The sequence below is a fragment of the Culex pipiens genome, chromosome 3 (genome assembly GCF_016801865.2).
Source record: "Culex pipiens pallens isolate TS chromosome 3, TS_CPP_V2, whole genome shotgun sequence".
Classification (NCBI taxonomy): Eukaryota; Metazoa; Arthropoda; class Insecta; order Diptera; family Culicidae; genus Culex; species Culex pipiens.
In genome coordinates, this window is record NC_068939.1 from 58,862,133 (window position 1) to 58,889,911 (window position 27,779).

Consider the following 27,779-nt stretch of genomic DNA (forward strand, 5'->3'; position numbering starts at 1 on the left):
TCCCCTGAAAAAAACGAAAATAATAATATAGTATATTGGGAAGTAAAGTAAAGTAAATCTTTCCCAGTTCCTGAGGGGAACACCCTTGAAGAGTATCGGGGCCGGCATTTACAAAGCGGATTCAGTGGCAGTTTCATTCTCAACTTAATGTTAACATGTTAAGGTTAATGTTAACATTCCATAGGTCGCCTCCCTAAGGTGTTGTGATAAGGTCCAGTTTGTGACGATACACTACCTTCCCTTTACTAAGCAATCGAATCCAGAAGGGAAAAGATCACCAGTTGTGTTGGTCCGAGCCGGGATTTGAACCCCGATCTACCGCTTACGAGGCGGAAGCGTTACCACTAGGCTACGTGGCTCGGTCACAAGTATATTGGGAGCTTAACTTTAAGTAAAATAAACAAATTGGGATTTTTTTCCACGCTCTAATTTTTTTTCTGAAAAAATCCAATCGGAACCTACAACTTTGCTGAACACCAACACCAACTTTATCAGTAAATTCCTTCTCAAAGTACAGATTTTCGAATATTCACATGCTCATTTTGTATGACCAGCTCTCAAAATTGTATGGAGCGTTGTATGGAAAAAAAACTAATGATGCAAAATGGCTTCTTTTGGCACAGGTAATTTTTATCATTTGTATCAAAAATACAAAAAAGTAAGGTTTCAAAAATCCCTTTGATTAGAGGGTGACGAGTGGAAATTCACGAGAAATCGGCCATTGTTCAGTCGAGACTCCCAGGTATTTTAATACTTTTGTATACTGAAGCAAAAAATTCCAGATCCAATCAGCGACAAAAGAAGGGATAAATTCAATACACAAAAAAAAACAAACATATGACCATTTTGATTCCACCATTTCTTCTTTGATTTGCAAGTTCAGTAAGCGTTAAATTAAAAAAAAAAAACAAATCCCATTGTTTGAAATTGATTACATGACCACTAAGTTGGGATGCCCAAAGTTTTCCTTTAAAACAAAACTAGCAGTCACAGCTTTGAAATGGAAAAACTTAGGTATTTAAGATTAATTGACTTCACTGAAACACCAATTTTTAATACTAATATTCAGTTCAGTTTTCCTTGTGCCTGTAATTTTTACATTGCTGCTAATTTACAGTTCTTAACAAAAAACTTTCCATAAGAAGAAAGTATTCCACTAAGTAATTGATATTTTAATATTTAACTAATATTGTGTTTAATAACTATAACCAAGTGAAATTAAATTTACGGAAATTTTTATGATATTTTTAAAAAATTCTTTTATTTTTTGACAACAAATCAATAATAATTATTGTACTTAAAACTAAATTTTCCGGGGCCCAGGAATTCCCGGGAAATTGCAAAATCGTCACCCTTTTCTTTGAATTTCTTGGCATTCAATGATTAACAATTTCATGGCCAAGTGGAATTTTTCAAAATTCATGCTTAAAAAATATTTTGGTAGAAAATTACATTTTTAAGAAAAACCTTTTACTAATGAATTTCAAGCCAAGGTGACAAATGTTGTTATTTGACCTCAAATTTATATGGTTTGCATCAAAATTTTATTAACATATTTAAACGAACATTTCAATGCTTCAATGCAAAAAGAGACTATCAAAGTCACCCCGGAGTCCAAAATAAGATTTTTAATTGCAATTAGGGTAATTCTCTACCAACTCACACGAAATCGGGAAAAGTGGCCCCGACCCTTCTTTGATTTGCGTGAAACTTTGTCTTAAGGGGTAACTTTTGTCCCTGATCACGAATCCGAGGTCCGTTTGTTGAAATCTCGTGACGGAGGGGCGGTACGACCCCTTACATTTTTGAACATGCGTAAAAAGAGGTGTTTTTCAATAATTTGCAGCCTGAAACGGTGATGAGATAGAAATTTGGTGTCAAAGGGACTTTTAAGACGCCCGATTTGATGGCGTACTCAGAATTCCGAAAAAACGTATTTTTCATCGAAAAAAACACTTAAAAAGTTTTAAAAATTCTCCCATTTTCCGTTACTCCACTGTAAATTTTTTTGGAACATGTAATTTTATGGGAAATTTAATGTACTTTTCGAATTATATTAACCCAGAAGGGTCATTTTTTCATTTAGAACTAAATTTTTCATTTTAAAATTTCGTGTTTCCTTTCTCAAGTTAAGTGAATACCAATAGGAAATTTATTTGCAAAGCAAGTTTAGTAAAACTACCATCCTGTTAATTATCCTTGCACAGAATCATGTAATTTCCTACCATTGAGCACAAGCCCATTGAGCATTAGCTCCCATTGTAAGCATCAAACAAATGCTTTCCCACGATTTTCCCACCATTATGGCAGAGCTGTAATTTGCATTGGTAAACCCCGATGAATAGCATCGGGATCATTCCCAGATCACCGGCAATCCGGCATTAATGGGGATTTTTCATTGACGGTCACGGGCGAGATAGCTGCAAACAGCAAAACTAGAGAGTGGAATTAATTATGTTCGTGTCCGTCGTCCATCCGTTTTGAATTTTCCGCAAAATGGACCTTTCCCCGGGACGGCGGAAACCACTCAATAAAACTTTCATTATGTTCTGGTTTGGCCCCACCACCCTCTCCTCCTCCACCATTCATGAGTGGGGACACATTCCTGCGGCGTCGGAACACATTTTAATTTGATAAATTACATCAATCACGTCACACTAAAATTGCTGGAGACCATGCGGAAAGGATACAAAATTTAACCAAACGACAAATAAACTTGCGGTTTAGTTCGGGAGGGGGCGAAAACTTTAAACGTCTTTAATCATTTACGGAGGGGGAGGTGAATAACCCCGCTCCAGAACTCGCTGGCAAGAAGTTTCCGACGGCATGAATATTCAATCGAAATATTTTACAACTTGCCCGAATCGTCGGTGGAATACTCAATCATACCGGGATTGCGAACATTTCGGGGTCCGGTCATCATTTAATTATTCAAATCAATCTCGCAAATCGTCACATGCTTACGAGGGATAGGACAGGGGAGGGGGGGTTAAAAACTTTTCCCTCAAAAAAACTAGGGTGATTCGTGGTAAACCAACTACTTATCGAAGAGGCGATTTTGCTTCTTCCCTGATAAAACCCGCAAAGACCACTTGATTGAAGCTGAATAAATTAGTGCAAAAGTCGTCGGAGTTTGGTGGAGGAGATGCTATCTTTCTTTCTCTCTCTACGGTAAAAGAAACTTTAACTCGACACAATGGATTAATAGAGCATGGTCAGAAGGTGTAGGGGGAGGGATAGGGGTTGAGTGGAATTAGTGGGGGTTTTATGTGACCTGATTCACTAATTTTTGGCCAAAGTTTTCGGGACAACCACCTCCTTAAGCTGCTGAGGATGACATCTTCCATGGACTACACTCAGTTGTTGAAAAATTTACATTATTTTTTTACAATTTCTTAAATTCAGAAATATTTAGTTACATAATTCAAAAAAAAATATTTCGATAACAAAATTTAAACCTTTTTCAAACTACCAAGTGTAGTCCATTTGCTACAAGCAAAACTTCTTCCCCCGTCGTTGGACCAACTTTCCCCCAGGACCAAAACCCGGGCTGAGGGGCAAAGGTGTCCCCGAGGAAGATATTTTTATGGGAAGCATCACCTCCATCCACCATTGAACCGTCTGGTATTTATTATCTTCGAATACAGTTGGGAAGCACACAATGCTTACCATTTCAGGAACTTTGCGTCGAACGGGAAAAGTTTATGCGGAAAACATGTTTACTTTCCGTGCTTGCTCTTCCACCACCCCCTTCTCTAATGGAGCACTATTGATTGGGTGGAAACAACACTCGACGTGAAGAGACGGGAACATCGGTTTCGATACTTGTGGAAAACTAATTCGGTGATAATTAGGGGTGACGCGTGCGTTTGTACGGGTTGCCAACATGCGAAAACATCGATGTTAATCAGGGTTAATACTTGCGTGTTTGATTCGTGAATCGGTGAGAACTTGGCGACTTCTGGAACTTTTGTACTCATTTTGGGACTTCAGGATTTTTCATGAATTTTGTAACATTTATTTTGCTTAACACTTTTGAAATTTTCAGACATTACTTGAAACAAAAAAGACTTATTTTGTAAAAGTTTGGCATTTCTTCATATTATATTTTTTCACTAACATGCAATAATAATACATATTCTTAAGCATTTATGAGTAATTCTCTACAAAATTTTGAAATTTTTGGGTTTTTATTTGTTTATTTTGATGAAACTTTGTTCCAACATACTTAAATAGGCATCTTTGAGATAGAGATTAGGATGGCACCAGAGATATGATTTTTGATAAATTGGAAATAAATATTTCATATCATTTTCGAATGCATAATCAAATTTGCAATTGAAAATGGCTAAAACATTTTTTTATGAAGTCCGCCGTTATCAAGTTATAAATATTTAAGGTATATTGTTTCAAAAAATAATAAGTTTTTCCGTACCAAACCCTCTTCGTGGTTTTTTACAGACCAGATTTGTGTAAGGATTTTTTCGTAATACACGCATTTTTAAGGAATTTAGTGATCATAATAACAACAATTTTGGAATTACTGTGAAAATCTTCATTAACAAATTTTCTTTTATAACTCAGAGCGATATTACTCGTAAAAGCAAACTTGACAATTCGTGAACTTCAAAAATTGGAAAAACATAAAGATTTAGTGCTCCAAGTTACGGTTTATTTTAAAAATGTTTTTTAAAACGTGCAAGCATCAAATTGAATTTTATATGCTGTGAATACAACTCAATTTATTCATTTTATGCCCCAAATTCCATTTTTTTCTAAATATTTTTTTTTTATTTTTTAAACAGTTTGTTTTTTTTGGGGTCAAATCGGCCAAGTGTACGGTTTTCTTCTAAGCAAGAGTTGGTAGCCTCATTTATGAAGAAAGAATGACAATGCAAGAAATATCAGCTCAGAGACAGATTATTGGATTTTAAATATTTTGAGAAATGATATTTTTTCAATGATAATGATAATGACTAAAATTTTCACAAAATGCCGCATTTTTCGAAAATACTCATTTTTTTTAATTTCCAGTATGGATATCAAACGACGTAAAATTTTGTATGATAAGAAGTATACACAATTTGAATGAATGTATGAAGCATGCAAAATTTAGCTTCTTTTGATTCCCGTATTGCATGCTTTGAAAATTTGGGTATTTTCAAAAAAAAAAAACGATTATTTGTGATGATTTTAATATTTTCAAAAAAAATACTGTAACAAATTGGAAAAGCATACAAAATTTCGCTTCATTTGATATCTATATTGCAAATTCTGAAAATTTGAGTATTTTCAAAAAAGTACGGTATTTTGTGAAAATTTTGGTATCTTCCAAAAAAAACACTATTGTGAAATTTTTGATTTAAAAAAAAACTTTAAAAAAGCATACCAAATTTCGCTTCGTTTGAAACCCATATTGCAAATGAAATAAATTTGAATATTTTCAAATAAATATGGTTTCAACTCTAACAAATTGAAAAAGCATACAAAATTTCGCTTCGTTTGATATCCATATTGCAAATTTTGAAAATGAGTATTTTCTCAAAAGTACGGTATCTTGTAAAAATCTTGGTCGTATTTTCAAAAAAGTACGGTATTTTGTGAAAATTTTGGTATTTTCCAAAAAAAAACACTATTGTGAAATTTTTGATTTAAAAAAAACTCTTAAAAAGCATACCAAATTTCGCTTCGTTTGAAACCCATATTGCAAATGAAATAAATTCGAATATTTTCAAAAAAATACGGTTTCAACTCTAACAAATTGAAAAAGCATACAAAATTTCGCTTCGTTTGATATCCATATTGCAAATTTTGAAAATGAGTATTTTCCCAAAAGAACGGTATCTTGTAAAAATCTTGGTCGTATTTTCAAAAAAAGTACGGTATTGTGTGAAAATTTTGGTATTTTCCAAAAAAACACTATTGTGAAATTTTTGATTTTAAAAAAACTCTAAAAAAGCATACCAAATTTCGCTTCGTTTGAAACCCATATTGCAAATGAAATAAATTTGAATATTTTCAAAAAAATACGGTTTCAACTCTAACAAATTGAAAAAGCATACAAAATTTCGCTTCGTTTGATATCCATATTGCAAATTTTGAAAATGAGTATTTTCCCAAAAGTACGGTATCTTGTAAAAATCTTGGTCGTCGTTGGTGATCGTTCATTATCGGCGATAACATTATCGCCGATAGAAGTATCGAAATAATAATAACGATAGATTATCGTTATCGTCAGACGACAATATTATCGACGATAATTTTGTTGATTAACAAACTAGGTTCTCTTGATGTTTTTTTAAACGAAACTTTCTAGAATAGCATACTTTTTGTTTTGACCAAGACATTGAATGTATGAAAATTTTAAGAAACTTTGCAAAAAACCATTGCAAAACTCCTGAATAAGTTCACTTTGGAATTTCTTTTCAAATTTCTACAATGCTAAAAAACTATATACTATATCAAGTCTAAGAATGGATAGGACTGATTCGATTTATTTTCTCAAACATAAATTCCTAATAAATGTTAAGATTATGACTCAAATAAGCAATTAAATCTGTATCAAATTGTTGCATTAAACCATCGTCATTCTGTTCCGCCTAAAACCTATTCAACTCTGAAAGTTGCCCATAATTTACCCCTCGACCCGGTCACCATAAATGAAATCGTTCGATGAGTTTCCACCCGCCGTATCGCGCCAGTTCATGTTTTATTGCCGTCAAATTCATTCGCGAATCGGTCGATCGGCTTTGCAGCTTCGCACAATGAAGCTTCCGGCGTTGCATTGAAATGCATATGAATGAGCTTTGCAAGTGGTCACGGGATCCGCGAGGCCCTCTCGATACTAAACAGCCGTGAATTGGAATGGATATTTGGGCACTGGAGGAACTTGGGATGCTCAGAAAAAAATTGTTTGTTTGTTTCAATCAGCTTTTCAGAAGTTTGTAGAATTTTGAGAAAAATTGGAAACAACGTTGAGATTTTGAACATTCATATTTTTGTTGAAGACATCCCAATCTGCCAAAAAAACTTTAACGCAGAAAACAATAACCGTCCATGTGTGGAAGAATGATTAGCACGAGTGCGTTCGCTAATCTAGGACGCGAATTCCGTGAAATCGATGCATCGATTCGACATTTGGAGAGTAATTGCGGTCAATTACGGCTACGCGATGCAGAAGCATTTGCCGGGTAGTAAATCGCGCTACGGATACAAATTTGCTCCATTTTCTGTCGAAATCAATCGGCTGATTAATAACTCGCAGATTTGGAATTTGGTTCGATTACAGGTCAGCGCTTTTGAACCTGCTCTAGTTGATTTTGAGTTCTATGAAATGTAATGCTACAAAAATTAACTCAACTATGGACTTAAAGCGTGAATTTGGACTGTCTGACTAGAGTAGCCATCACAGCGTTTTAAGCTCAAGTGTCCTTTGCTCTTTATTCCGAATAAGATTACCGCCCAAAAGTCAACTTAGTTTAGCCCAATCCCACCCCAGCACTGGCAAACATCTTGGAGTGCTTCCTCTACATCCAGCGTGAATATTATAATCCTTTGGAAATGGATTTACTTCAGCTTCTTAAGTTATCCTGCCCCACGGAGAGCAGGGAACGGCGTGACATGCCAAAAGGCATTAGCGTTTGCCGGAGAGAGAGCCTGCTGGAATCTCTACAGACTACATTTCCCGTTTCCGGAAGCAGAATCCGAAGCGCATCAGCCGCAGACTTCCGCAGTTTTTTTCTTCTCAGTTTGCGAAAGTAAAGCTAGAGTGAAAAAAAAACTGCTCGATATCATCTTGAAGAGTGGTGGTGCGACTTAGAAGTAGTGCTGCTGGCCTCCAGATAAAGCCACAATCCGGGTGCCAAATCTGTCAACGTGTCGACAGCTAATCCGGACTTGCTGTGGCTCGGTTGTGGCAGCCTTTTAATAGAGTCCAACCGGGTTTTAGGACCATTTCTTGGCATAACCTCACTAGTTCTTGCAATGATTCAAAGTAGCTCGTACTAAAGTGACTCTACCCTACCCGGAGACGAAACCGACAAATCTTCTAGGCATAATCCGGCGCACGAAACCGTGGAACATGGCCAAATGTACATGACTTCCTCAAAGCTTTTAGCGGAGCGTTCGCACGCGAGACGTTACTGTTACTCGATACGGCGAAAGGTTTGTGCAAACCGACCGAAATGGAACCGATTTCCTCGGTGTGGTTTGCCAGCTCGAGCAGTCGCCTTATCAAAGGAAGTCACTGTGTGTACGGGATGACATGGTTCGAGTGGTTTGGATTGGATGCGATGCACGATTGCTGTGTAAGTGGTAGGAAGTCACTCGTGCAGGGATAACTGGGAGTTTGTGTGTGCCGTCTCTGGGAGGGAATGGAACAGGATTTGGCTAAAATCGGAATGAGAACCGAATGCTTGGCCAAGTGGAAAATATATGGGCATAACAAGCTCAGATGAATCAGATTTGGTAAGAATGCATAATGAATTCAGAGAACCCCAAGGTATTCGAACTACCAAAAAAACTTATTTTAAAAATCATGAAAATAATAGAACAAATTTCAAAAACCTTCATGAAGAAATGCCAACTGAGAAGCTCAACTCCCAACGTTCAAAAGACAAAGCCATTACGGTGACATTCCTTGAATGCCCACAGACAACTCCCCAAGATTAGCTCCGCTTGACGCGCACGGCATGGAGTCGTACCACTCCGGAAACCGGAAAACGCTTAAGAAAATGACAAGATGATGCCAACCACCCACGGAGTGGCCGCCCCAGGCGCGTCACCGGAAAATCACTGTGTGACACGTGTCACGTACCAACAGAGCCTGACTGTGCTGCGTGCCCAAGTGAATCCCTAAGACACATTAGGCTCACCCCCTCCTGGGCTTGATGGCGAACAAATTTACTCGAAAATTCTCCCCGATTCAAACCCCCGCGGAATGCCCGGCGAAATTCACCAAAAGGAAATTCCTGACGCACGATTTAAGCGTTCCTGAGAAAGTCTCAACCTGGGGGGTGGGACTGTAACTCAGGCCTACCGAGGACGACCTTTTGGCGGAGGTAGCTTATTAAAATCATATTTTATGTACCCGGTGCCCGGACCCGTCTACGCTGGCCGGTCTCCGGAGAAGGAACTTGTATATCACTACGCGCAGCACACAAACATGAACTTTGTTACTTTCGTTCGGGGAGGGAAAAAGAAAAGGTAAGGCCACCACGAGGCTACACGGACGGTTCGTTAGAGAGACTCTGCAATGTCGGTCGACGAGAACGAGCACGGTTGAATGCGCACAAAAACCGCAAACAATTTAACCTCAGACATTTTTTAAGCTTACAGCATAAAATGCCAGTTGGAAAACTCTGCTTTCCTCGGGAGAAGCATACTTCTGCAAATATGTTTCGATGTACTGCGGCGGAGCGGACGAAAGTTGTATAGTGATGGAGAACTTGGAGATCCGCTTTAATAAATTGCCTTTCGTCCAATTTCAAAATTGTGTTTTATTATTTGTGATGTTTACAGATCAAACTAAGTTATTCATCATTTGAAGTTGTTTAAACTTATAGGATATCTAAGCAATTGACTAAATAATGATTTATTTAATATCTTTTTTTAATTTCCGTCGCAAACTTTTTACTTTTGCTGTCATTCTCGAAAGATAAAACTTTTCTCTACTAAAAATAACCTAATCGAAATACTTTTCGATACAAGTGCTAAAAGGTTTCTACATTCAGAACTGTTGAATATATAAAGTTCATCTTTTGTATCAGAAATTATTACTTTTCAATATTGTTTTGATTTTGACGGTAATTTGACAAAACACATGGTCGTTTAATTTAAAATTTCATTCAAAACGTGTTTTTCGGAAAAAATAAAATTCTGAAAAAAAATTGCTTCAATAATACTTTATGTAACAAGTTGTAAAAAGAAGATATTTTCAGCACGAGTCGTACATTTATCCAACGATTTTAACCGAGTTGGATAAATACGACGAGTGCTTAAAAAATTAAGTTTTGTCAACGAGTTACTTGCAGAATTTTTTATAATTCCGAAAAACGCATCTAGAATTGAATTTTATGTCAAACATTCAAATGTTTAGTAAATTCATCGTAAAAAATATTGAAAAATTTTACTTTTCGATACCAGTGTTAAAAAGTTCAACTTTTCAGCACCCATTACAGTTCTGAAAAGTAGAACTTTTCAACACTGGTATTGTAAAGTTTTAATTTTCCATTCTGTTATCTTTGGTAGGGAGAAGTAGGTCGTTTCGTTTCTCCAGAAGGACAGTTGACAGTTTCACAGAGGAATTGCAAAAAAAAAATAGTTTTATGATCGCTGCCATTTCTCGTTACTCAACTGTCAAAAATCGAGAGACATGTCATTTTATGGGAAATTTATTGTGCTTTTCGAATCTGCAATTTTCATTTAGATCAAAAATTTTCATTTTTAAATTAGAACAAAAAATGGGTAATTCTCTACCAACAAACACGAAATCGGAAAAAGTTGCCCCGACCCTCTTCGATTTGTCCTAAGGGGTAACTTTTGTCCCTAATCACGAATCCGAGGTCCATTTTTTGATATATCGTGACGGAGGGGCGGTACGATCCCTTCCATTTTTGAACATGCGAAAAAAGAGGTGTTTTCAATAATTTGCAGCCTGAAATGGTGATGAGATAGAAATTTGGTGTCAAAGGGACTTTTATGTAAAATTAGACGCCCAATATGATGGCGTACTCAGAATTCCGAAAAAAACGTATTTTTCATCGAAAAAAACACTAAAAAAGATTTAAAAATTCTCCCATTTTCGGTTACTTGACTGTAAAAAAATTTGGAGCATGTCATTTTATGGGAAATTTAATGTACTTTAAGAAATTTGACCCAGAGAGGTCATTTTTTCATTTAGAACAAAATTTTTCATTTTAAAATTTCGTGTTTTTTCTAACTTTGCATGGTTATTTTTTAGAGTGTAACAATGTTCTACAAAGTAGTAGACTGCCGCTCCAATCTAGTCCGTCCCATATGTAAAAAGTGAGTGCTGAGATATCGCCGTGAGAAGCCCAAAAAATGTTTCACATTTTTTTACATTTCTAATCACCAATTTTTACATACTTTTTTCAACAATTACTTCAATATTGGTTCAAAAAGTACCCCTATCCTAAAATTTACTCAAAAAAGTTAAAATTTATAGGTTAATTTGATAAATTTTCATGCTGGGACTGACCTGACTTTATTTATCCATCAATAAAGGCAAGTCTGTCAGGTTATCAAGGTAGGCTTGAACATTTACAACAGAAATTTGCCTGTCATTTGTTGGTTTGTTTTGGTGGTTTTCCAAATTATTTTTATCAAAGATCTGAAAAAGAAAAGTTTGTTTCAAGTTTATTTAATTGAAGGATGATTCTAGAAAAGTTTCCAGCAGCGAAAATTTAGCCAGCAACGTTGTATTATTTCTATTTCTTCTGCTGCAGAACAAATAGATATTTGATTGCATGTATCAATATCTGGGCCCTTAAATTGAGTAATCCAGAATCGTTTAACGGAAGGGGAACCTAAATCCAGAACCAGACCATGGCTATTCATTCAAGAAGGAAAAAGTACTGATTGTATTGAATATTAGCTCAATGGTACGTAGTTTATTTTATTACCGTGGTTATCCCATGCATGAGGAAAAAAAGGCAAAATAAGTTTTCTACTATGACGCTTCAAAAATTCAAAATATTCCGTCAATATGTAAAACTTTGTGTTTTTCAGTTCTGCGAGTACTTAGGTACATAATCTGAGTAAATATAATTATTTGATAATTTTTGCTGTTGATTTGTAAGACATTTTTATACAAGGAACTGACTTGCCTTTATTTTGCATATGGGACAGCATCAAAGTGATTTTTATTTTGGATTTTTTAGAACAAACATATCTTTTATATTAAATAGGCTTAAAGTAGAAGTTCAAACAAGACAATTTTTAGGTTTATCTCAAAATCGACAGAAATACATATGGGACGGACTTGATTAGAGCGGCAGTAAGAGCAGACAATTACAAAAATTTTAATATATAGACATAAGGGGTTTGTTTATAAACATCACGAGTTATCGCGATTTTACGAAAAAAAGTTTTGAAAAAGGTATTTTTTGCGTTTCTCTTTGTTTCGTCGTCCGTGTCTGTCGCGGGTGACCATGAACGGCCATGATCAACGACGACCAACATTTTCAAAACTATTTTTCGTAAAATCGCAATAACTCGTGATGTTTATTAGCAAACCCCTTATGACTATATATTATTTTTTTTGTAATTGTTTGCTCTACAACTTTGTAGAACATTGTTACACTCTACAAAATAACCCTGCGAAGTTAGAAAAAACACGAAATTTTAAAATGAAAAATTTTGTTCTAAATGAAAAAAACGACCCTTCTGGGTCAATGTAAATTCGAAAAGTACATTAAATTTCCCATAAAATGACATGTTCCAAAAATTTTTACAGTCAAGTAACCGAAAATGGGAGAATTTTTAAAACTTTTTTAGTGTTTTTTTCGATGAAAAATACGTTTTTTCGGAATTCTGAATACGCCATCAAATCGGGCGTCTAATTTTGCATAAAAGTCCCTTTGACACCAAATTTCTATCTCATCACCGTTTCAGGCTGCAAATTGTTGAAAAACACCTCTTTTTTCGCATGTTCAAAAATGGAAGGGGTCGTACCGCCCCTCCGTCACGAGATATCAAAAAACGGACTTCGGATTCGTGATCAGGGACAAAAGTTACCCCTTAGGACAAAGTTTCACGCAAATCGAAGAGGGGTCGGGGCAACTGCTGTGTGAGTTGGCGGAGAATAACCCAATTGAGTTTTCATAAAATCATATTTTTATAATTTTAATATTTTCGGTTATTTAACATAAATTTAAAGTATGGTTTTTTTAAGGACGAGACAAAAATACGCATCTTTTGCGTTGATGTTAAGGATTGTGCCAAACCTGGTACCGAAGATACAATTCTTATAACTGTGAATCTTTGAAAAAAAAATCAAAAATACCGTCAATCAAAATTCTAAAAATCCTAAATCAAAAACCTTTCAAAAAGTTAAACTTGCAAATGGCAATCGAAAATGATTTTTTTATTTGCTGTAACATTTTCAAGTTATAAGAATTTAAAAATACTTTATGAAGAAAAGCTCTCTATGAAATATTCTAAAAGCTGAGAAAATTTTCAACATTTTTTTATTTTATGACTTTGTTGGTCGATTGCAGGTTGCTGAAACACAGCCTATTAAAGTGTAAATTTAATAAAAAATATTTTTTTTCATTGTCACTTTAGTAAACTTTTGTGAAGTTGACTGCTCTAAAAAAAACGATAAAAATCTAGCCCAACATTTAAAGTTATAGTCATAGCGTGACATTGAGTAATTCAAATTTCTGCGTTTTTGTATGACCCAATCTCACCTCCCAGATTCAATGTCACCCCTGATGACGGTATCAAAAAATAATTTCCTGATTCTTACTTTTGATTTTATTTTTAATGCAAAATAGAAGAAAATTTCATAAAAGTGTCAAATACAGACAGGAAGCTTTTTTAAATTTGCACTAGGATGTAACAAAACGGGTCAATTTTGCGGGCATTTCAGGGCATGATCCCCTAGGTGTACAGGACCTGGCGCTTTGACTTTGAATTATAAATGGGATTTAACATGTATAATCGGTGCGTTTTGTTTTTTGCCAGTTTTGTGCCTTTTAAAGATTTTTGCATTTTTCAAAAACCTTATTAGCTTTCTCAAAGTTGAGTCTTTTGTTAATTTTAATATTCTGCGCAACATGTTTGGGTTGTTATGTTTCAAATTTGAAATTGTTCTGTTTTATAACCAGAAAAAAACATTTAAAATAATTGAAGACTAGAAAAAATCAAATTAAATTATGTAAACCTCCGTCAATCAATTGCATCCACCGACAAAGAACAAAGCTTCTTCAAAATGGTTACCATAATTTATGATGCAATCACCACCAACAACATTTAGCGTCAATCAAAACTACATTTTCGCACCGTTAACTGCCTACTTGCCAATCAACAATCAGCGGCGCATAAATCAACCCATAACCTGCGGGGAAGAAAACCGCGGTGGTGGAGGAATGGTGATTGAATCCCAATCACGGATGCCACTTCCCTTCATGTTTTCACGCGATTCACTCTAATTTGCCACCGTCAAAGCTAATTGATTTGTACAAACAGCGCTATAATTAGAGCGCGATTTCCTGTGATTCCAATTGGAACGTTTAGTAATCGGCCTCCCAGCCGAAGTGGGTGGGGGTGGCGTTACATCAACATTAACGGTGATACGCGTTAAGGGGGATGCGGTGAGGGTTTGGAGTTAAGGTATGCGCGCGTACCCCGCTCGGGAAAGCAGATGGAATGATATAAAAGGCATTCTTGAGATTTGCTCCCTGCGGGGCAAAATGTTGCTCTCGTAATGAAAAATCCAAAATATTTCGCGTTCGTTTTTGTTATTATGAATTCATTTCATTTTCCGCTCCTCGGTAGAGCGGTGAAAGCAGCGTGGAAAGCTGCTTTTCGCCGGCTGCCGAATGCTTTCGAGCTCTGGAAGGAATGATTTCCGCCCTCGCGTAACCTTACCAGGAGTTGAGAAAGGTATTTTCCGGCTGCCTGAGAGACTACCGCCACGTAACATAACTTTCCCGGCAACGCTCGACTGGCGATTTTGGGTGGATGCTGCGTCAAATCTGCCTTCGGTGTTATTTAAATTATGACGGCATAATTACTGCAGAATTTTGTACTCATTCCAAATTGTTGGTAAAGTTAATTTTTGGTTGGTAATGCGAAGTTAAATACTGAAAATTGCTCAAAATACAGCTGAAATCCATTTAAAAAGAATTACAAAACTCATTTTAGTCAGGGTATTTTGAACCAATAATTTGGCCAGATTATCAAACTTTATGATTTATTGAAAAGTTCCTTAAAAACTCTTTTTCTCTCCTTCCAGGTTTGTAACTCCAATCGCTGATTAATTGGGCAACCTACCATCCTAAAGTATGTAGAAAAAGTATTTTAAAACACCTCTTCACACCTTAAAAGGCAAAAGTAAACATTTAAATCAATCTGCTTCCTGCTCCGGTAACCTCAACCCTCGACTCTGTGCACGGTCAAAGGTTGCATGCAACGGATCCTGGCGATGGCTCAAGCAAAGACTCGATTGTGGCCTGGAACACTACACTATCTAACCAAGCCGTGTACATCCCGCTGCCAAAGATTAATAGAGAGGAAAAATTCTACCGCGCCAACTTGCAGAATACCAGCTTAATGAAACTTTTCCTCGCACATCCCATTAAGGGTTTCAGTTTTCCGTCCACGGCCTGTGGCCCCACGACCTCCGGTGATCCAACTCGCTCCTCCCAGCGGGAACCGGTCGATCTCCGGACCAACTCAGTGCAACGAGGTCCATAAAATTTATAGCTCTTTTAATGGATAATCATATTTCATTGCACAATTTAATAGAGCAGTGAAGAAGCAACAGCAAAAAAAAGCGCCAGCAAGTGTTGAAGCCGGGAAGCTGCAAAGTGAACTCACTTTGGAAACCGTTCGTGCGCTTCCGTTTACAACGGTGGCGCGGCTTCCAGCTAAACGGATCATCCGGCCGAGCCGCCAAGTGCACTTCCGGAAGGTGGTGATGACGGCGAGGCTGGCAGATTAAAACGTTCGTGTCAGGGGCCAATTTTAGCTGGGATTTTGCCGCAGATATTTTTAGTGAAAAGAAACATGATAGTTTGCATTTGTTTCAACTCATTATTTTTGGGTATGATGCAATCAACTTCTTGAAATGTTTATAATCAATACTCAAGCTACATTTTAATTAGGGTAATTCTGCGCCAACTCACATCGAATCGGAAAATTTGCTCCCACTCCTCTTCAATATGCGTGAAACTTTGTCCTTTGGGATAATTTTTGTCCCTGATCACGGTACGACCCCTTCCATTTTTGAACATTCGAAAAAGGACATGTTTTTCAATAATTTGCATTCTGAAATTGGATTCCAGAATTGATGACGTACTCAGAATTTCGAGAAAAACGTATTTTCCTTTAAAAAAATACTAATTAGTTTCAAAAATTCGGCTTTTTTTATTCACTGAAAAAACCCAGAAGGGTATTTTTTTATCCAAAACAACATTATTCATTTTAAAATTGCGGGGTTATTTTTTAGAGTGTAACAATGTTGTACTTGTAATTTGGTGTATAAACATAAGGGGATTGCTATGTTAATCCTAGTTAGAAATTCAATCAAAAGACATTTCCAATGAGTCATGAAGTTTGAGGACATGGTCACCCTATCACATGAAATTAGAGCGTCCAATTTCCCGGGGTAACAAATTTCCCGGGAAACGGGAAATTTTCAGCCAATTTCCCGGGAATTCCCGGGAAATTTAAAATTTATTGAAAATTGTTATGATCTTGGTTTTAATTTATATTATGCAACAAAATTATATATGACATCAACATTAATGGTTTAAATAAGTGTGAAAATCAATTAACAGCTTGATTGCATGTAAAAAATAATTAAACTACAAGAAAATGTATTTTGGTATTTTTTTATGAGAATTTTTAAACTTGCCTCTGTGTTTATTGAATTAAAAAGATAGAGAAAATGTGTTTTTCATGACAAATACTGGTTTCAGCTCTTGAACAAATGGTAAAGCTTTTAAGTATTGGTTTTACTCTAAACAACCCAATGTTTTCAAATATTTGAAGCAAGCTTTGAATATATGTTTGCATTTTTTGAGAACAAACAATATAGAGTAATTTTTCAATGTTTTTTTTTGTATTATTATGCAACATTATTTAAATTATACGATAAATTAACATCATTCCACAAAAAGTCTTCTATTTTTTCACATTTAACCCTCTAACACCTGTAGTAGCACCAGTGCTCCATAATTCTTTTACTTCTAATTGTAATTTCTTTAGTACTAGGTATTCAACCAATTGAATTAATTCTTTTTGCACAAATTCGATTTTCATCTCATTTGATCAAGGTAAACAAAAACGTAAAAAAAATCAATTTTAATTTTGAGGTAAGGAGTTAATATTGTTTTGATGAAATAACATTAACCTGTTAAAAGCATACCTAATTGTAATAATTTAATACTCATTAAGCAAGATCTATTCCCAGTTGCTTCAAAAATAAATATTATCAGAAATAATTCAGATATCATAACTTCTGAAAATCTAATTAATTATATATAAACCAAACAATAAATTTAATTGAACAAAATCATGTTGAGTTTGTTCATGTATTATTTTTTCAGAGCAATTTCAAAAAATAGTTCCAAAAATTTAAGAATATGTATTCGTTTAGCATCATTATGAACAGAAAACAGTTTAAAAGGTAGCAGTAGCTCAAGATACAATATTAAACCTTTTATCACAAATTATTTATTTGAAAAAAGGTTTTATTGAATTGCTTTGGAGATTATTCGAAGAATTTCTGCTATATTAATTTTATTGATATTTAAGAAATTTAATTTGCTAAAATATCTCCAACACGAAGCACATCGTAACCGTTTTGATGAATGTTCTTTTACAATCTTTTTGAAATTCTATGAAATGAAGAAATGTTGGAAATGTAAATATTATAAACAATATCTTCAAAAAAAATCAAAATCTTACATGCAAAAGTTTTTTTTATTTGGAAACTGCTTCCAAAATGCTTGTTTAAAATTCAAACTAAAGGCACAGAGCAGCGATTTATCAATTGAATATTTCAAATTTCGCGGGATTTCTGAAGTGATATTTTGAAATTGCTTAATACTGGAATTACTTGCATGAAAATGATGTTCGCATTCATTCATATTAAATTATTTTAGTTAGTGAAGAGGAAGTCATAACCCACGTAGGTAGATTTGATTAGTTTTGAGATCAGAGTTAAAATTCATTTTTCTAACATGTTTTCAATGCTAAACAATCTTATATCTTAAGGTTTAGTGATAATATCGAACTGATATCACTTGATTAAAGATCTATTTTCGTCACGTAGGTATTAATTAGAGGATTGTTAAATTTAGAAAAAAATACAATCTTTAAGCTGTTTTAATTTGAAATTTTTAGTTGCATCAAAATAAGTCATTTTATTATTATTAAAAATATCAATTCAAACATAATCGAAACTAACGATAGATGCATAACATTAGTTTGAAAATTTTGCCATTTAAAAGTTGTTTTAACCATAATAGATCTTTAAAAAAACCAAACCCAACTTTAAGTGATTTCATATTTAAAAAAAAGGAATTATAATTATGACATTAGCTTTAACCATTTAGCAACATTTTTGTCATAAAAGTCAACCAACTTTTGAAACGAATTACGATGTTCGGAAAACTTTAAGCTAGACTAATTCCATCGAAGGGATTCCCAGCCATGTCTCAAACGATCCCAATCCCTCAAGTCATCAACAACCAGCCTCTAATCTCGCGCCGGTGACAAAAAAACCCCCCATCTTGAGATTGCACCCCAAAGAAGACGTTAAAGTCAGCCAATGAAAATAAAATTTTATTGCCTATTTTGATTATTTTATTGCTCCTGGTCGTCGTCATCGCCATCGTCGTCGCGCTCCCCTCCGTTCCGTAATGACAGCATCATTATGCAACCCCGAGCAGGAGAAAGTGAGAATTATGCTGTCGCGCTGCCATCACGGGAACCGGTTTTCTGAGACAATAATTACAGCAGCATACTTTCAGGGGTCTCGGTTCAGTCGATGAGGACGGTTTGGCCGGTGCGCTGGTTTACGGTGGATTTACAGCGGGCCAACTTCTCGCCGAGAGCTTTTATGTCGTTCTGTGCTTTCGCGAGGGACGCCTGGAGGGTGGCCTTCTCGCTGGTTAGGGTGGCGATTTGGGCTTCGGCTTGCTTTAGGGCGTTGGTTTTTTGGCCCAAGTCGGGATTGGTGGGACGGTTGGTTGTTGTTGATTGGGGGGTTGCAACCGTGGCTGCCTTTTGGGTAACGGATTTGATGGTAGAAGTTGAAGACGTTGCAGAACTTTGCTGAATTTCGGCTAACTTTTCAGCTTTAAGTAGGACCAGTTCTTCAAACGAAGATCCCAAATCGCGACAACATAGTCCTTCTCGAATAATCTGATTGGGACTACACTTGGCTTCGCTTGACGGGACTGCAACCTTCTTGGTCTTCAACTCCGCAATCGTAGACTCAATATCCCGACATGCCCAGTCATTCCCATCCAATGTTACCGAGCGAATCCTTGGAAAGTTGGTGGCTCCCTTTGTAACCTCGAGGCTCACTAAGTAATTGTTGTTCAGAAGAAGCCGTTCCACCGAAGATATTCCAGCACTATCAACCGCTGATAACCGGGTCAACTCGTTGTTGGAAAGATCCACCAACTCCAGAGTTAATGGTTTCAATTCAGAGGTCGTCACAGCAAAAATGTTATTATTAGCCAGGTTAAGTTCACGAAGCCCCCTCATGTGTCGAAACAAACCGAAATCCAAACTCAACAACCTATTGTACGACAGGTCAATGTGAGTCATCTTGGCGAACCGTGCCAGCGTATCAACGTTGCCAAGCCGGTTCCGTGACACGTCCAGCTGCTCCAGCATAAAGATAAACGATTCCCGATCGGTTCCCAGCTTATGGATGTGGTTATTCCTGGCAACGATCTTCTTCACATATTTAGGCACCACCATCTCACCAACCAAGTTATCACTCAAATCAACCTCCTCCAGCTGACGCAAATCTACCAGCGGATCCCAGTTAAAATAAATCAACCGATTGGAAGACACATTCAAGCTGCGCAGCTTTCCGCACCCGATCAACTCAACCCCGTTGAACAACTGCAGTCTATTCTCAGCCACGTTTATGACCTCCAAATTAGCACACGTCCCAAACACACTGTCCGGCAGGGCTCCCACATAGTTGCTCGAAATGTCCACGCGCTTCAAAGTGGCAGGTTTCGCGAAATTTCCCTCCAACAATTTCTTCAATCCAACTCTGCTAGCCCCGAGCGTTTCCAGCTTTGGGAATTTCCCGAACAAAGCTTCCGGAAGATAGTCCAGCTGGGAGCCTTCGAAACGGACCTCCAGATCGGAGGACGGGGTTGCTGCCGGGTGGATGACATCCTTGTCCTGGATTTTGACTGCTTTCAGCAGGCAGCTGCCCGGTTTAAAGGGGGGCGCACAGTTGTACGTCCAGGGGGTGGTGGCTGCCGGGGACAGCGTCACTAGGATGCTAAAATGAGCAAAATTTGTTAAAAAGCATTTTATTTTAAGGAATTATTAGCGTTTACCTGAGAACGAGTGCAACTTGCTGCCACATTTTCAGAATGAAATAGAATGCGGTTGTTTTGACAAACTGAATCTTGGTTGATAACAAGTTCATGAAAGTCAACTACGAATACATTTGCAAAATTCTGGCGTTGCAGGAAGATGTGCGTCTATGCCGATAATGGATTTTTTAACTTTTCAGTTTTTCAGAATTGTGGGTTGTAGTTTTTATTCAAGAAACAAATCATTACAATGAAAAATAAAATAACTTCAAAATAATTTAACCCTCTACTGCCCAATTTTTTTTTCGAAAATTTTTATTTTTCCCGTGTTCAGGAGGTCATTTTGAGCAACTTTTGTTCTACGAAAAACTTTAGTTCTCTTGTTTTATGTTTTTCTTGTTTCATTTTTAGTATTTTAATTTGCATTTATCTTGTTTAGTTTATGTTTGTTTTTGGTAGTTTTTGGCCTACTCTACCACTTCCTATCATTACATTTTGCCTATCTAATTTTTTCATGTTTTTACAGTAACTTTTTCAATTTTTTGCATGTTTTTCACATTTTCTGCTATAAAATGGAACCATTATCATTTAAATTGTAAATAAATGCGTAGAGGCATAGTCTGGGGCACTAGAAAAAATACTGCATACTTCTTTTTACTTAAAATATAGAAAATGTTAGTAAAAAACACAGCCAAAGTTGACCCCTAAAAAAAATACATTTTTAAAAACTTTGGCAAAGTCACATAAAACAAGTCAAACTTCCAACCCTAAAATTTTCCAAAATTTTAAAAGTTCTTCTTTACAATGCTTTTTGAAGATCAAAAATTGGTTGAAAAATGGATTTTTAGCGATTTTTTAAATCGAAGCCCGTCTAGAGGCGGGGTTGGGTTATAGAGGGTTAAATAAAAACTGTAACTGATCATACAAATTTCGGAAAGATTTTTGTACACTTAATTATACATTTTTCATGCTGAAAATTTCAAGTTTTCACTGGGACCATCAAATTTCTTGAAAATTTCGAGTTTGAATTCACAATTTTATTTTGGAATTCTACCTTTCAAATCACACGATAGTCAATTTTTTGTTACATGGAATTTGCTTGGTATGTTTAAAACTATTATTAGTTTTCAAGTATATACGACAAAATGGCAAAAAAAACTGTTTATGGAAATTTCACTCGAGTTTCAAATATTTTAAACGAGCTTTGTTGTTAGTTGATTGCTCTTCTATTTATTCTACGCATTTAATAGTATTTTGGAAAAATATAGTTTTGTTCCCTGAAAATACAAAAAAAAAACTACCTATGTTTCAAACTTTAAGCTTTTTCTAAGCAAAAAGTACTTATTTATACATTTTAACAGTTGAAAGTTATTGTGAAAAAAATACAAAATTTTAATAATCCTTCAAAAGCTAATTCCGTAGTGCTATGGGTATTTCCAATTCAAAATATTGTGCAAGATTTAGATTAAAACGGTTAAAGAACGAAATAGATTATTTTTTAGTTTTTTCAATGAAAATTGCATAGTTTTGAGCATACACATTTTTGTCACCTCCTATTTTTCTGGAAAATTTTGAAGTGGAGAGAAAAACTTTTTACAAAATTTGAATTAACCTTACTGCAATCTTACTTTTCTCACTTTGGTACAATTTGATGATTCCGAAGAAAAATGTATTTTTATTTGAATATTTTTTAACTTCAACTAGGTAGTAGCAATATTTTCTTTTTAAATTTTGTATCAATTATAATCCAATGTTCATGTTCCTTTCAAAAAATAAAGTTCATTTAAAAAGTTATAGAACTAAATATAACGTTTTATACTTATTTAATATTTTTATGCATTGATTTAAGAAAATCTTCTAATTTCACGGAATTCCCTGGACATTGTGGAATTTCACAAATTTCACGCTGTCCACGAAATCGTTACATATTCACTAACCCTTATGACAATGGATCTTAACAATGCACTTTTAGATATATAATAGTTAATTTTGCAAATGGGTAATTCTCCGCCAACTCACACAGCAGTTGCCCCGACCCCTCTTCGATTTGCGTGAAACTTTGTCCTAAGCGGTAACTTTTGTCCCTGATCACGAATCCGAGGTCCGTTTTTTGATATCTCGTGACGGAGGGGCGGTACGACCCCTTCCATTTTTGAACATGCGAAAAAAGAGGTGTTTTTCAATAATTTGCAGCCTGAAACGGTGATGAGATAGAAATTTGGTGTCAAAGGGACTTTTATGTAAAATTAGACGCCCGATTTGATGGCGTACTCAGAATTCCGAAAAAACGTATTTTTCATCGAAAAAAACACTAAAAAAGTTTTAAAAATTCTGCCATTTTCCGTTACTCGACTGTAAAAAATTTTGGAACATGTCATTTTATGGGAAATTTAATGTACTTTTCGAATCTACATTGACCCAGAAGGGTCATTTTTTCTTTTAGAACAAAATTTTTCATTTTAAAATTTCGTGTTTTTTCTAACTTTGCAGGGTTATTTTTTAGAGTGTAACAATATTCTACAAAGTTGTAGAGCAGACAATTACAAAAAATTTGATACATAGACATAATGGGGTTTGCTTATAAACATCACGAGTTATCGCGATTTTACGAAAAAAAGTTTTGAAAAAGTTGGTCGTCGTTGATCATGGCCGTTCATGGTCACCCGCGACAGACACGGACGACGAAACAAAGAGAAACGCAAAAAGTAACTTTTTCAAAACTTTTTTTCGTAAAATCGCGATAACTCGTGATGTTTATCAGCAAACCCCTTATGTCTACATATCAAAATTTTTGTAATTGTCTGCTCTACAACTTTGTAGAACATTGTTACACTCTAAAAAATAACCCTGCAAAGTTAGAAAAAACACGAAATTTTAAAATGAAAAATTTTGTTCTAAAGGAAAAAATGACCCTTCTGGGTCAATGTAGATTCGAAAAGTACATTAAATTTCCCATAAAATGACATGTTCCAAAATTTTTTACAGTCGAGTAACGGAAAATGGCAGAATTTTTAAAACTTTTTTAGTGTTTTTTTCGATGAAAAATACGTTTTTTCGGAATTCTGAGTACGCCATCAAATCGGGCGTCTAATTTTACATAAAAGTCCTTTTGACACCAAATTTCTATCTCATCACCGTTTCAGGCTGCAAATTATTGAAAAACACCTCTTTTTTCGCATGTTCAAAAATGGAAGGGGTCGTACCGCCCCTCCGTCACGAGATATCAAAAAACGGACCTCGGATTCGTGATCAGGGACAAAAGTTACCCCTTAGGACAAAGTTTCACACAAATCGAAGAGGGGTCGGGGCAACTTTTCCCGATTTCGTGTGAGTTGGTAGAGAATTACCCAAATATCAAGGTTCACTTTTTTATTAAGTTATCATAATTTAACAGTCTAAACAATTTAATTATCAGTTCAGTAAAAAAAAGTCAAGTGTCTTGTTAAGAAAAAAAAACAAAGCTTGACAAAAAAACATACAATAAGAATTTAAATTTTAAACTTGGCCACCAGGACTAGCTGTTGTTCGAAATTTCTTTTAGATATTTTTTTTAAGATATTATTGGTGTTAAATAAAAAATGTTGCTTTCTGTGCAGCCCAGACTGGATTATCCGAAGGCCTCGGAAAAATTTCACTTCGGATAATGGAAACTTCGAATAATCGAATCACGAAAACATTTTTTTTCGTTTTCTAATTTTTGACTGTCGAGCTTAAGTATGACCTCTAAACTACCGTAAAACTTTGATAGTTTTGCGATTTTTCCGCAAAATGAAGAGTACAATTAAAATACGTAAGGAATGGTTTAGAAACAAACTGATCGTGGTAGAGAAGTGTTCAATGTACCTTAAGAAGAATTTTTCATAAAATTTTGACAAGTTTAAAAAGTTAGTTAACTATAGTTAAGAAAATGTTGATGAATGTCATTATTTTAAACTTCTCAAAGTGTCATGATTTTCTCAATGAACATGATTTTTAATCGGAAAACGGATTGAATTTTCGGATTTTTTGGACAATTTTCCATTAGGAGAAGGTTAAAAAAGTTTGTTAAACATAAATAATATGTGTTTTTGAAACACAATTATAAAAACTCTCTAAATTTATAGGCAATTTCAGTTGAACAAATTTCATGTCAAATGTGAAAACTTGTGATTCGTGCTTCGAATTCAGTATAAAATGCAATATAAATCGATAATTTTATAAACAAAACTAGTTTTAACAAATTTCAGACAAAATTCCGACTTTTTAACAATTTTACCTAAAATTTATAGGTATTTTGCATAAAAGCTTATACACTTAGTTAACTAAATATAAACATTGATTTTTTTCTTAAATACTATATCAGCTACTTTAGTGATGGTACATTTAACGTACAAATGAAGTTTGAAAATCTTAAATATGATTTTAACAAGAAAAACTATGACTATCAAAGTCACCCCGGAATTCAAACTAAGAATTTTTAACGTAACTATTTTTCTAAACACTATTGAAAAAACTTTTTTTCCGAAATAGTGCATGGACTTTGTGTGGCCTACCCCAGTACATGTTTTATAAATAATAATCTTAAGAAAAACCTTACCTGTTGGAAAATATTCTAAAAACAAATTGAAATCCTATCAAAGTCACCCCGGTTTACGGTACGTTAAAGTGATTAAGAATTTTTAAATCCAAAAGGGTGACGAAATATTGAAAAATGCTGTTTATTATTTAAAAGGCAATTTAATAGGTTGCCGAACTCGAATTTGATGTGTAAAACGAAAAAAAATGTTCGTGATTCGATTATCCGAAGTCGTATACAAACCTTTGGACAATTGAAACTTCGGATAATCGAAACTTTGGATAATCGAGGCTTCGGATAATCGAGTCTGGAATGTATCAGGAAAATGATTTTTTAAATCCCACCTGCTCGTTGCTTTAAATACAATTTTGAACACATTTTGCTCATGAGAAAAAAGTTATCTGGTTTATGTTTTTCTAAATTATTACAATTTTTTTTGTTGTATTTCTGGGTTTAAGCATGTTCAATAACTACAATTTTTAATTATTCAATTAACTTTTTCTTTGGAAAAAATAGTTTCTTTCCATGGAGCGTCGACACTTTTCAATCCTTTTATGTGATATCTCCAATTTCTTTAGTTAGTATTACTGAAAGTAAACAATACGTTTACACTAGAAATATTGTAGGGGGGTTTCGATGGTTAAAAAACACGATTCGGCCAGATGGACCAACTGTGTTCATATCCTGAATTTTTACAACCACAAAACAAAAATAACACGTTTGATTAAGAAATCATACTTTATTTTACAGTGTAAAGTTTTCATTATTCATAATCATCCGTTTCAGCATTCGTAGAGTTGTTCTTATTCGTAGTGACATTCGTCCTCACATCGACATCGAATGGCTCCTTAACTAAAGCTCCTGCCTCTTCCGTTGAGTTCGTCAGTGTTGTAACATTATTCGCCGTTGGCAAGTTCAACAGCTCCGGTTTAATTGTAGCTGTTTCGTTGTGCAGTCCGGTGACGTTTCCCGTTTTGCCATGAATCGCAGCCGCGTTTGCGTGCAATTTCGCCAGCAGCCTGTGATACTCCTGCTGCAGCACTTGGTAGTTCCTGGTCAGATCGCTGTTGGTCTGATTGAGCCGATCGATCGTGGCGTTGGCTTGCTTGAGATCTTCCTGCAGGTCGACGTACGCGTGGGCGATCTGCTGCGAGACGACCTGCTTCCGATCGGTGTCGTTGCGTTGGTTGAGGTTCCGCTCGTCCAGGAAATCGATCAGCTTCTCGAACCGGCTAACGCTGTCCTCTAGACCCTCGATCTCCAGCCCGTAATTGAGGCTTTTCACCTTGACTGCATTCTCCAGGGCGGTGCACTGCGTTGAGTCTCGACTTTGTTGTTTTTGCTTGATTCTTGTGTTCAACTCCTTCAGCACGTGCTTCGTTTTGGCAATGTAGGTGTTTTGTGTGTAGTGGAAGTAAAAGTTATGCTTTCTGGACTCTTGATCCAGCTCGTAGTTGATGTCTTGCAGAGCATTATCGAAGCTTCTGCATTGTGCGTTACTGTAACACCACACAACACTAAGGAAACACGTCACACTCACAGTCGCTACCAAAAGGTGCCTCATGTTGGCCTCAATTACCGCTCTATCTTCGGCCGTTCGTTCTGAGCAACTGACTTCGGTGAAGCCCGATCACCGTCGATCGACGACAGAAGTGAACTCGCGGGGATTCCCTGGCCGGTCGCGGGTCGCGGGGCTTTTTTTGTCCCGTTATCTCGTCCGTTTTGTTTTGATTTTTGCTCCTTTCGTGTGCTGTTTCTGAGTTTATGTTTGCAAGACTGTTCGACACACAAAATTGAAATTGTCGTCGAAAAATTATTCACATGTGGTTAAATTCATAAATTCATATGTCAATTTTTACTAAACTTCCAAAACTCCTCAAAGCAAAATATACAACGTCAAGCGTTCAGTAAACAATCAGCTCTGATCCCCGTTCGTAAGCTGTTCTATCCAATCGGTACACTTCATTAGCAAGACTGTTTCCTGCTGCTACTGGTTCCACACTACAACCAGCAAAGCACCCCCTCTTCGTTTGAAGAGTTCCTCCGAGACATCGTCAAACATCCGGATTCCGTCGTCATGTCCGCTTGGAGCACCATCATCAGGAAAAACGATCCCTTTGCACCCGCGTTTCCCCTTACAACCCCTTTTGGAAAATAAAGAGGACGACGACAGAAGCGACAAAAGTTTTCGCCCTGCGAACAGAGAAATAAACATATAATATAATTACAAAATACTAGACTTTAGCATTAAACAAACATTTAACTGAATTAGTGCTTCCTTCGTGCACACTCAGAAACACACAGAGCCAGAGCAAACGGAGAGATTCCTTTGCGTTCTCGTGCGTGTTTGAACAGCCAACCCATTATCGCCCACCAAGACAAACAACTTCTCGAGGGTGTACTGTGCTGCCGAATAATGACTTTATGGGGTGGCGGCCAGAAACTACGTTCCCCAATTAGTTGCGAAGGTATTTGGCAGCGTAGTTTTGGGACGCGTCCATCAACGCGACTTTCCGGAACGGTTGTGTCGAGAGTCGTTACTGCTCTGGCAGTGGAGTTTCAAAAGTGTTGTTGGGTATATTTAGCTGAAGAGCTGTACCTACATTGAATTCATTCAGGAAAAGCTGAGTGGATCCGGTTCCGGGGTGCTAGCTAGAAAGTTTACGCTTCCTTGCTTTTTTCACAAAAAAAGCAATGTAGAACACACTGTCTTTTTAAACTTTAAAAATATTGTATGGGTAATTATCTACCAACTCACACGAAATCGGGAAAAGTTGCCCCGACCCCTCTTCGATTTGCGTGAAACTTTGTCCTAAGGGGTAACTTTTGTCCCTGATCACGAATCCGAGGTCCGTTTTTTGATATCTCGTGACGGAGGGGCGGTACGACCCCTTCCATTTTTGAACATGCGAAAAAAGAGGTGATTTTCAATAATTTGCAGCCTGAAACGGTGATGAGAT

General features: G+C 36.0%; 2 protein-coding genes across 2 annotated transcripts in view; one reads left to right on the top strand and one right to left on the bottom strand.

Annotated features, from left to right (window-relative positions):
- Positions 1-27,779, top strand: part of LOC120417618 (Krueppel-like factor luna) — a 69,938-nt gene that overhangs the window by 16,658 nt on the left and 25,501 nt on the right. The window lies entirely within an intron of this gene.
- On the bottom strand, positions 18,517-20,374 carry LOC120417617 (insulin-like growth factor-binding protein complex acid labile subunit). Its single transcript, XM_039579731.2, has 2 exons — positions 20,286-20,374; positions 18,517-20,227 (listed from the first exon to the last, which is right to left on the bottom strand). Exons 1-2 carry the CDS (start codon positions 20,312-20,314, stop codon positions 18,736-18,738), a joined length of 1,521 nt encoding a protein of 506 aa, XP_039435665.2. The 5' UTR covers positions 20,315-20,374; the 3' UTR covers positions 18,517-18,735.

What these genes read in the sequence shown, in the direction of transcription:
- LOC120417617 (XM_039579731.2), bottom strand. Translation starts at nt 20,314, where the DNA reads ATGTGGCAGCAAGTTGCACTCGTTCTCAG. An exon ending in CAAGTTGCACTCGTTCTCAG is followed by an intron (nt 20,228 to 20,285) that starts GTAAACGCTAAT and finishes TGCTCATTTTAG; the next exon opens with CATCCTAGTGACGCTGTCCC.